Raw genomic sequence first — 10,951 nt, forward strand, 5'->3', positions numbered from 1 at the left:
ACACCGAGCGTGCAGACCCTTAAAACAACGTGAAGGCATTAAACAAGCGAATTCTCGTTTTTTTTTTGTTTTTTTTTTTTTACCAACCAATCAACTCCGATTTGTTAATTGGCTCCGGGATTTGTAAGGTCACCGTGTACACATGCATGTTCTGTGGGGTGTTAAGTTTCCACGTGTGATTATGTGTGATTAACATTCAGAAACGGTGCCTGAGCTGTTCAGATTTTCAGATGTTTTTTTGTTTTTTTTGTTGGTTTTTCTTGAATGGTGAGCATGAGGGCGAAATGCATGTATGAATGCAGGAGGAAACTTCCTCTGGCTTTAATGAATGAGCTTTTACTCACTCACACAACAGATCCATGCAGACTACACTTTATTCACACAACAACTACAACATGCGCTGACTGGGGTGTACTTATGGATGAAGGAACACTGAAAAGAAAAATTGAAATAGGAAGAGTCCACTCCAAAAACCAGATTAGTGGTTTAGTCAACACAGACTTCCAAGTCTATATTGACTTAGAAGTCAAAGTTTGGGTATCAGATAACCACGGAGTTGTGTTTCAGTGGTATTTTCTGTGATAGACCAACACAAAGTTGTGCATAACAGTAAATTGAAATAAAATTTAAAGCAGGTTTTAATGGTTCTTGCAAATAAACATAAATTCAGTTTTTTTTAATCTTCCTAAATTAAATCAGTGCAACAACCTTCCCTGAGCACTCTCCTTACTGGTAAGTGGAGTCCATTTGTGCATAATTTATTCTCATTGGAGATACATCTGTTCTTTGAAGCCCTCAGAGGTTGAAATGTTGAAAAGGAAGTCATAAAATGATTCAAACTGCTTGACTTAAAAATTTACCAAGGTTCTCCTTTTCCATGATGCCATCATAGGGCCTTCATGCAAAGATTTTTTGTGTAATAGGAAAAAAACAAAACAAAATACTGGCCCAACACACCATCAAATACATGCAACAGAGTGGTGGCATCATCATGCTGTGAGGGTCAGCATCAGCAGATTTAATGGGAAGATGGAGGAAGACGAATGTAGCAGTCCCAGAAGAAAATCTATCAAAATCTGCAAAAGACAACACTGAATATAAAGCCTTAGCTGTAATCAAATGGTTTAGATTAAGGCTCAATCGTGTATTAGAATGGCCCAGTCAAAGTTCAGAACTGAATCAGACTGACTTTGAGCTATTTGGTAAGGAAGAAAAGGCAAATATTTAGTCTCTCAATACGCAGAGCTGGTAGAGACGTATCCCAAAAGACCTGCAGCTGCAATTGCATTAACACTATGTTCTGCAAAGTTTTGACTCGGGGGGGAAATTGAATACAAATGCATGTCACACTTTATTAGAATTTAATAGAAAACCACATATCATTTTTCTTCCATTTTACAAGTAGGCTCCACTTTGTGTCTCATATAATTCCAACAAAATGCAGAAAAGCGTTTGGTTGCTCAGTTATAAAATTTGGAACTGAGAACTTTTTCAAGGCCTTAAAGTATTTTATAAGTCAGCCTATAGCGCCCCTTTGCATCTGTCTGCTTGAATCAGTCCCAAAGTGTAGACTACATTCTACAGACTAAGGTCAAATAAAGTGCTTGCGTGCTTTTGTTTGTTTTCCCATGTGTCCATGTGAGTGTGCTTAACGTCTGAAATCTGTATCGTTGCCCACTCATGCTGACTTTCAGTTTACGGGAGCATGTGAGAAAGCACTCAGTCTACATCCCTGAACACACGCTAGCAAAAGAAATCCTTAAAAATTGACCGGTTGTCAGAAAGAAAACAATAGTCTGATATGATGCTGCCATGTTGCCACGCCGTTTATACCTGCTGAATCAAACATCAAATCTAGCAAAACATCCCAGCAGTTGTAGTTCTTTATGTCTGCTTTTGTTCATTTTACTTTCCCCTCAACATCTAGACACCCAGTAGTTCTCTACACTCCTCCTCCATCTTTTCCAGTTCTCCTGACTGGATTTACTGGCCAGAGGAAAGGAAAATGTATGAATCAGTCCAAGGCTGCTCACTCCCCGGGAGAGGGGAAAGCCAGAGAGTGAGGGGAACAAGGGAACTGAAAAGAAAATAAAAGAATGAGGAAGGCCAAGAAGGAGAAATACTGAACCAAAAGAAATAAAAGAGAAAAGGGGGGTGGAGAGAATGGGAGTGGGATACTCACCAGTGCTATAAATGATGATGTCAGCATTGAGCAGTATAGGCGATTGCTTGATTTTTGCTTTTTTTTTCTTTCTTAAATGTGTGTGAGTGTGTGTAGTAGACACCAAGAAGTGCTGGCACTGCCAAACTTGTGTTTATGTGTTTCTTTGTGTGTCTGTGGAGATTTGACATGGATTCAGGGGATATGACCGTTTGGCTGCTCAGGTCATAAATCCTTTGATGAAGGAGTTTGGTCTCACGTGAAATCCCTTGCGTCTATTCCTTCTTAACTCTGACACATACACACACATACACACATGGTTGGGCAGGGCACGCCTGTGGTTAGCCTTCCAGATGGTTTTAAGGTTAGTTAGAGACTACTATAAGAAGAGCAGCGTATGTGTGTGCGTTGAATGCATGTTTTTAGAAACTGTCACCCTGGCTTATTTTTAGTATGCAATTTTGTTAATTCTTACTTTACTGTGTGTAGTAAAAAAATACAAACTTTCCAACAATAGATTCTGAGGAGTTCAACCACAACATTTGTGTGAATTAGAGAGAGCCGGCATGTCTCCGACTGAGGTGACTAACTTTGAGGTTCCCTCCCTGATACATCAGCAGTCGGGTGTTTGTATACCTCATAGTTGTGTGCAGATTTACAAGTACAAGACATTTCGAGTCTCTGCTGTGTTTGTATATATGTGTGTGAGTTGAATACGCAAAGTTGTAATCAAAACCAGAGGCTCCTTTGTCTTGGTCTCAGTTCATCAGCCTGGGAACTTAGCACAAAGTCTCTTGAGTTTTTTACTCGATTGTTTTCCCTCTTCTTTATGTTTCAAAAACATTTAAACCGTCCCTAACACTGCAGTCATCACTGGTTTCACATTGCCAAAGCAGCAGCATAGCCTTTAAGCACCATTTGTGCTGCTATACTCCTCTGTACATGTTGCATCCATTGTTGTCATCAAAGTGTTCCTTTTTCGCCCCCTGCAGGAGAAGGAGAAGAAGTACATGCTTCCAGTGGACAACCTGAAGCTGCGGGATGTGGAGAAGGGCTTCATGTCCAGCAAGCACATCTTTGCTCTCTTCAACACTGAGCAGAGGTGCCGTTACCCAACAACACACTGACTACACACAAATAAAGTGATGTGAGAAAATCCACCAGGCAACATTCAGAGTTCTGACATAAGGAAGCAGCTGGCAGAAGCATCTGTTTAGGATAGAAAAGAAATTCCTTTATTGTCCCACATTGGAGAGATTAAAAAGAGAATATAAAAACTGTACATTAGGTTGCAACATAAGTATTGTGCAGTTATTAAAAATAGCTATTCTGGTCCAAAGGAATGTGCTACGGGTTCCAAAAGTAGATGTGTATTTGAGAATTAAAATATAGACTATTTACAATAAAACTGCAGAGTTTTGTTACCTGCACAGCAGAATTGTGAAGATATCTGTAGTGATGTTATTTAAAATGAGTAAAAATTGTGCAAATACTTGTGCAAATACCACCAAGTATGTAAATACTTACTGAGCACTTATTAAACAAACTAAGTTGCACCTTAGTTCTATAAGCACAATTCGTTATTGGCTAATAACTCAAAAATAGTAATATTTGTGTCTAGGTTTACAAATCGTAGCATGCGAACAACTGGAAAAAATATATCTGATGCAGTAAAAAAAATGCAGCTTTCAAAATAAAAGTGTGTTGTCTACAAGGTAGTTATTATATTAGTTATATTTTCAGTTGAAATGTGTGAAGTTGCTCAGGTTGCATCCTTTGCCCCACGGTTTTGCATCCACAGAAACGTGTACAAGGACTACCGTCAGCTAGAGCTGGCCTGTGAGAGCCAGGAAGATGTTGATGCCTGGAAGGCCTCCTTCCTCAGAGCTGGAGTTTATCCTGAACGCGTCACCGTAAGCCTAATGTCTTTACTGACCACAATGACGTGAATATAATCATGAGTATTAAAAAGAATGTATGCATTTCCTTTAAAACATGCAACATTTGTACGAATAGAATCCTTCCAATTTTTTTCACATTTGAAAATTTTCAGACCGCACACGTGGAGAAAATGTTCATCGATTGCATCGTCGGTTTCATTGTTGTCATGCCTGACATGTTGTGTGTCCTTCTTAATGTCTTTGTACCGCTGTTGTGCTCCTCGTAGGAGAAGGAAGGAAAGGTACAGTATCCTTCCCACCTGTTTCTTTTTTTTATCATTCACACACATTTTTATGAGCTTTTTTGAATGTTGTTTTTCATTTAGTTTCATAAACTGACAGTAATCAGTAAAGGTAGTCCACAATTTCAACTACTGTAGGTATTTCAAAAATAATGAGGATATTTAATATGAATAAGAATACATCATAAATTCAGGAAACATAATTATGTTTGCTCAGGGTAGAGAAAAATGTTTTGGTTTTTTTGTCAAAGTAATTAATGCATAATTACTGCGCTTTCAAATGTTCTTTCAAAAATGAAAGATTGTAATCCTGTTGCAGAACTCAAATAAATCTAATAAACACATTTATTGCAGTCTAAAGAAATATATGAACACACTTACAACATTGTTGTTAGAAGTGTGTACCTCCTTCTAAGCTTGTGCTTCTATTTGATTTAGCTTTAGATACTCCTACATGCAGGGATTTTCAGCATGCAAGTAAATTATTTAAGTGCTATTGTTGTCAATTATAGCTATGGTCAAAACACCAGTAAAATTCACTGCAATGCCGGACCAAAACAAACTATTTCAGCAGACTCATTTGGAAGCAGAATGACCTTTTGCTCGCATTGTTTGCATTTGAGATTCAGTGTGAAGAAACGATACGTTTTCAAGCTGCAAGTTGATAAAACATCCATAGAAAACCACTGTCCTCCACTCTGCATGCCTGACTTATGGTTTTGGTTGTCCTGCTTCCTGTGAATCATCTCTAATTTATCTCCGCAGAGTGAAGGCAGCGATGAAAACGGCTCAGACAACTTCATGCACAGCATGGACCCTCAGCTGGAGCGGCAGGTGGAGACGATCCGCAACCTGGTTGACTCCTACATGGCGATTGTCAACAAGACCGTGCGCGACCTGATCCCAAAGACGGTGATGCATCTCATGATTAACAACGTGAGTCGTCAGCGAGACTTCTGCGAACGTAACAAAAGCTTTTAAGATTAAAAGTGAAAAAAAAAAGGTCATTTTAAATCTTTGCTCCTTTTTTTTTTTAAAGACAAAAGAGTTCATTAATGCTGAGCTGCTGGCCCAGCTCTACTCATGCGGTGACCAGAACACTCTGATGGAGGAGTCTCAGGAGCAGGCGCAGCATCGCGATGAGATGCTCAGGATGTACCACGCCCTGCGGGAGGCGCTAAGCATCATCGGCGACGTCAGCACAACCACAGTGAGCACATCCATGCCGCCTCCAGTGGATGACTCCTGGCTGCAGGTCCAACGCGGTGGATCTGGAGGAAGGTATGTCAGACATAAGCGTGAGATAGTTTGAATCTTTTCTTAAATGGCAAATTCTGCCATCTGTGCAAATTAACTTTTTACAGGTGGGTCAACTTCAAAACATAAAGAAAGTGCCAGATAATCAACTTTTCAGAAAAAACTAAGAAACAAGCATCATATCCAACCTCCAAAGATAGGCCTAGCTCAAATAAATAAACTAGCTAACCTCATCTTAGCATTTTAAGGCTTTTGTGCAGTCAAGATATAATTCGAGCCTCTCTGGAAAATCTGAACCTACAGGTCGGCTTGATCGGTACTTTTCTAAAAACTCTTTATTTCCTGTCTCCATTTCTTCTCCAGGTCTCCAGCAACCAGTCCAACTCCAAATCGCAGGGCTCCACCGGGCCCACCAGCTCGCCCAGGCTCCCGTGGACCCCCACCGGGGCCTCCTCCTGCTGGGGGCCCCCCTGTACCGTCTCGCCCTGGAGCATCTCCAGATCCTCACGGCGGGCCACCTCCCACCGTGCCCTCCCGGCCTAACCGCGCGCCCCCCAGTGTGCCAAGGTGAGTAGAAACACGAGAAGCCTTTTAAACCCAGGAGCCCGAAATGGAAACATGTTGCAAAAAGTTGGACATTCAACCCATATTTATGATATTCTATGTCAGGGGAATGTGACGATGCCTGGATGAGGGAATAAATGAGGTAAATGAACCTAGAGAGTACTGGCTTTGTGATAGAGGATAGTAGATGAAGTAGGCAGATGGTTAGAAGTAGATACATTTTAAGTGATACCGACTACATTTTTTCCTTTTATTTTGTAATTAAGTGAACTTTAAACACAATAATGCTTCATCGGCTACAAATTACAAACAACTTATTATTTGCGCCCATGCTTACATCACATCAGATAATTGTTTTCACCTGGTGTCCATGGCCTCTATGTTTCCCTTGTGCTTTCCTGTGTTTGTGATTTATTAATGATTTTACAGCTAATTGTCTTAAAGCCGCTTGCCTCTTGTTTCTACTGTAGAATCTAGAGTCTCTGTGCGAAGCTCTGTTTGGGAAAAATAACAAACATAAACTAAAGATCTCTTTATGGGTCTTGAACACGGATTTATTCTTGAAGAGAGCTGCGCACATGCATCGCTGGCCTGCCCCGTTCACTGTAACTCTTTGCACTTTTTCTGTCTCCCTGCTCCTTCCTGTCCTTCTCTCTCTCACACACACACACACCTCTGTCACACACGTAACTACGTTTCCTCCTGCAGAATCACTATCACCGACCGATGAAGACTAACGTTTCTCGGTATGTTGGTTGCTGTGTGTCGCCCTAATACTCATCGTGTTCACAAAACTCCTCGGGTTTCATCTTTTTGCTGCATGGCTTTTTTTTTTCTCTCTTTCTCACACTTTTCTTTTCTCAGAGCACTGCATGAATCTTTAGGAGTTATTCATCTGAACCAGGTCACAGGAAACAGAAAAGTGTGGGTTATTTTTAGTGCCCAGGTGCACAGCTTTTGTGTTTCTTCTTGAATTTTGGTTGTAAACACCATGACATCCCACCTGTCCTTTGATGCACCTCTGTTGGTTGGAGAAAATGCACAACAGAGCCACATGCAGGCTAACCCCAGCTGGCTGTGCAGTCGCAGCATCTTCATTCGTTCTCCCTCTCAGGCCTGTGTTACGCTCTTTGTTTCCCCATCCCAGAGAACTGAGAACTCTGTAATGTTGGTGGTACTTGTGTGAGTTATCCATGTGGGACCCTACAAAGATACAGTTCTGTGCAAAGGAATTCATAACCCTTGAAGCTTTTTTACATTTAGTCAAAAACTTAAACGTGTTTTATGGAGATTTGATGTTATTGAACAGAATCTAATGTGTAGCTACGTAGAAGGAAAATTATACTTGCATTTTAGATTAAAATTTTGAAAGTGTTATGTATTTGTATTTAGCTCTCCTTTTCAGAAATGCTTTGGGTTTTATCTCTACCACCTTTGCACAAATGAAGACTAAAATATTTTTCAACACTGTCAGACTGAATGGACATTTCATGTCAGTCCAGTGACGTTTTCAATTTTTTTAGCAGTTGTCTCTGGGTCAACTGTAAACTCATATTAGATTACACAAAGTTGGGCTCTACCTACCACTTACTTGGTTGCTTTACTTAAAATTGGCTTAGTACAAATCCACCACGCAATTTTCAGGTTTTATCTGCAAAGCATTTTGAAAACAACTCAATTTTCTCCAACTTGACAATAATGCTCGACTTCGTCTTGGTCTGTCACCTAAAATCCCACTAAAATTTGAAGAAGTTATGGTTCTAACCACACAAAATGTGACCTTCTTCAAGGGTGTGGATACTTTTGCAAATCACTGCAAATAACTGTGAAGTCTTTTCGTGCACCTGTATGAATAATCCTTGGAGAACCTAAAGCCTTATTCCAGGGTGTACGTGAAGAAAGCAAAAGAGCAAGAAAAAGTCCACTTTATGAAGAACAATCTGACTTCTTTTCTTTTCTTTTCTTTATGTCTTTCCCTCTCTGTTTGTCCATGCCAGTCGGAGACCCCCACCTTCTCCAACACACTAGACCTCAGAGCTCCTTCCTCCCTCCTTCATTTCCCCTGTCTGGACGAGAGAGAGGCGCTTCGGACAACAGCGCCACCTTCCTCTCATCTACCGCCTGGTCTGACCCTCCTGTTCCCACCTCTCTGCCCCCTCCATCCCCATTCGCCCCTCTGCTTTCACGCAGAGAAGCAGAATACTTGAAAGCATGACTTACATACAACTTTGTTCCTCACAGTTTAATCGCAGAGACCATGAAATGATTATATTAGACAACTGAGTCAACATATTGTATATCCACGCAAGTTCAAAGCAGAATGCTTCCCCTCTTCTTATATCAAGAGGGGTAAACATTTGCAAGTTTAGCATGAATCTATGCCTGAGCTTTTCGAAAGCGTCGTCTCAGTTTTAACATTTGTTTAATTTACTTTTATCAGGATTTGTTTGCTCACCTTTATTTTGAGGAACAGAATGATGTAAACCAGAACCTTTATTCAGGGTGGGCCATTTCATACAACACCCCCAAATACCATTTTTCTTTCTCTCTCTCTCTTTTTTAAGCTAATCCATGCTTTCCCACCGTCCAAATCTATAAAACAGCAGCACCGCTCAGGTGAGGCAGACGTGGATGACATCTGTATTCTTTGATTTGAAAAACCTGAATGGACAAAAGTCTCCTTCGTTTTTCCCTTTCATCCTCTCCATCACCCTCCTCTGCTGTAAAGCAGAAGTTAGAATCACGTAGCGGATCGTCTTATTTTGCCAGTCGCAGACTTTAGAAAGTCTCACTGTTGCTGTTCTTACAAAGCTTTGTCGCATCCTCTTCTTAAACTGCTGCGCTCTCAAACAACCTATGCAAAAGAGAAAAGTGGTTTCTCAGTCTTCTCATGGCGAAAAGATGCATCTAATGTAGTTTATTCCCCCTTTTTGTTCCTCTGCTTATCAAGACGTTATTACTACTTTCAAAAATAATGAGGATATTTAATATGAATAAGAATACATCATAAATTCAGGAAACATAATTATGTTTGCTCAGGGTAGAGAACAATGTTGGGTTTTTTTTTGTCAAAGTAATTAATGCATAATTACTGCGCTTTCAAATGTTCTTTCAAAAATGAAAGATTGTAATCCTGTTACAGAACTCAAATAAATCTAATAAACACATTTATTGCAGTCTAAAGAAATATATGCTTAATTTTGTAGAGGAACTTTTTCAACTTTCTTTTAACATTCTTCCACAAAGGGCAGATTTGCAAAGTTTATTGCAGGGTAAGAGATTTAATTAAGGAGTATAAAACTGAAGTGGGCCACATTCCAATTTTTCAAAACCATTTTTCCTTTCCACTGGTGAATCATGTATTTTTTATTCACTCAAGCAAACTGAAGGTTGGGATTGTATTGCAGCAACATGTGAGAAAGGTTCAAGAGGTCTGAATACTTTTGCAGCAGCACTCCTCCTAAAACTGAACATAATGAAACCAGAGAAGGAGACTTTGTGACCTGAGTTGTTTCTTTAGACTGTTAACTCTTCATGTAGAGTGTAATACAAGATGATGGTCTAGTAACTCAGGTTAGTCAGGTTTGAGCAATGTTAAATTAAGCAGGTAAAAAAAAAATTATATATATATATATACTGTATGTATATATATATATATATATATATATATATATATATATATATATATAAATTGCATTTTAAGTTGCTGATCTGCCATTTCTTCTTTTTCTCTTTTCTCCTGCTCCATTTTCTCTCAGTGGTCACGGGGGTGAGTGAGAACATGAACAGTCCCAGTCTATGCATAAAGTACCACTGCTTGTGTTCAGTTGTCACATTACTGAGCAGAAACCACCTTTTAATCCCTTTGTTTTTTGCCACTGAGCTCTGCTGTCAGTGTTATGTGTTGTATTTTGACCCCAAACACAAACAGCCCACTAGCCTTACCTTACACACATCTTTACCCTGTGATCATTACGAGGAAAAATCACCTACTTGTGCATCTCTGATCTCAACATCTGCAAAGCAAACATGAAGTCATATCTGATTTAACAGTAATTAGTTTATTAATGTGTTATGTATTCGTGTGGTGCATTTTACTAGACATGTTCTGTCTTCTGCTTAGATAATTTAGTCCACATTGTATGCAACATCAGAATATTTAAACCATGAGTAAATGAGCATAACAGAATACTTGAAAAATAATAATAAAAAAACTGTGCTGTAAATGGATGCTGGCAGGTTGTTTGATACTTTTGCTTGCATCAGGGAGGGTGTATTTGTGTTTTCTCTGAATTTATAAAAAGTGAAACAGAAGGACGGTGTGTGTAAACTGGCTGGTGACAAGTCCTGCTGCTTGTATCAGCTGATGTAAAAGAAACTGTAAGATTATCCTGGAGGACTTCTGTACTCTCAACTACATATTAAAAGACCTCTATGTGCTTTAGTGTCTGTTTTCATTGTTTTTCTCTAACATTTGGCAGTTTTCATGAATACTGATCACAAAGTTTTCCATAGTAAAAGCAGAAAATGGAACTAAAATTGGTAATAGAGTAAAAATAAAGAGGAACTAAAAGATTTACTTTATATAGCATACTGTAGTTTCTATAATTTAGTTTTATTAGAAAACTTGCTGATTGATGAGTCTAACCTATTTTTAATCATTTTCTGTGGACAATACTTGTGTTGGAATTACATTGGTCATATAAACAATATGAACTCTTTGAGAGTTGTTGTTGAGGTATTCAAGGTGTCAAAATAGATGTAAAATTGTTTATGTATTTATTGGA

General features: G+C 39.3%; 1 protein-coding gene across 9 annotated transcripts in view; it reads left to right on the top strand.

Moving 5' to 3' along the window:
* Positions 1-10,604, top strand: part of dnm1a (dynamin 1a) — a 48,016-nt gene extending 37,412 nt beyond the window's left edge. For 4 of the 9 annotated variants that reach the window (XM_028025337.1, XM_028025336.1, XM_028025341.1 and 1 more), the window contains 7 exons: positions 3,154-3,263; positions 3,963-4,074; positions 4,329-4,343; positions 5,109-5,279; positions 5,383-5,624; positions 5,964-6,167; positions 8,162-10,604. In XM_028025337.1, coding sequence (XP_027881138.1) covers positions 3,154-3,263; positions 3,963-4,074; positions 4,329-4,343; positions 5,109-5,279; positions 5,383-5,624; positions 5,964-6,167; positions 8,162-8,192 — 885 coding nt within the window. In that variant the 3' untranslated portion in view covers positions 8,193-10,604. Of the gene's footprint in view, positions 1-3,153; positions 3,264-3,962; positions 4,075-4,328; positions 4,344-5,108; positions 5,280-5,382; positions 5,625-5,963; positions 6,172-6,872; positions 6,911-8,161 lie in introns of those variants that run through there. The other 5 variants (XM_028025338.1, XM_028025343.1, XM_028025344.1 and 2 more) reach the window with 3 other exon arrangements.
* Positions 10,605-10,951: the final 347 nt, after the last annotated feature.

Source organism: Xiphophorus couchianus, chromosome 8 (genome assembly GCF_001444195.1).
Source record: "Xiphophorus couchianus chromosome 8, X_couchianus-1.0, whole genome shotgun sequence".
Lineage (NCBI taxonomy): Eukaryota > Metazoa > Chordata > Actinopteri > Cyprinodontiformes > Poeciliidae > Xiphophorus > Xiphophorus couchianus.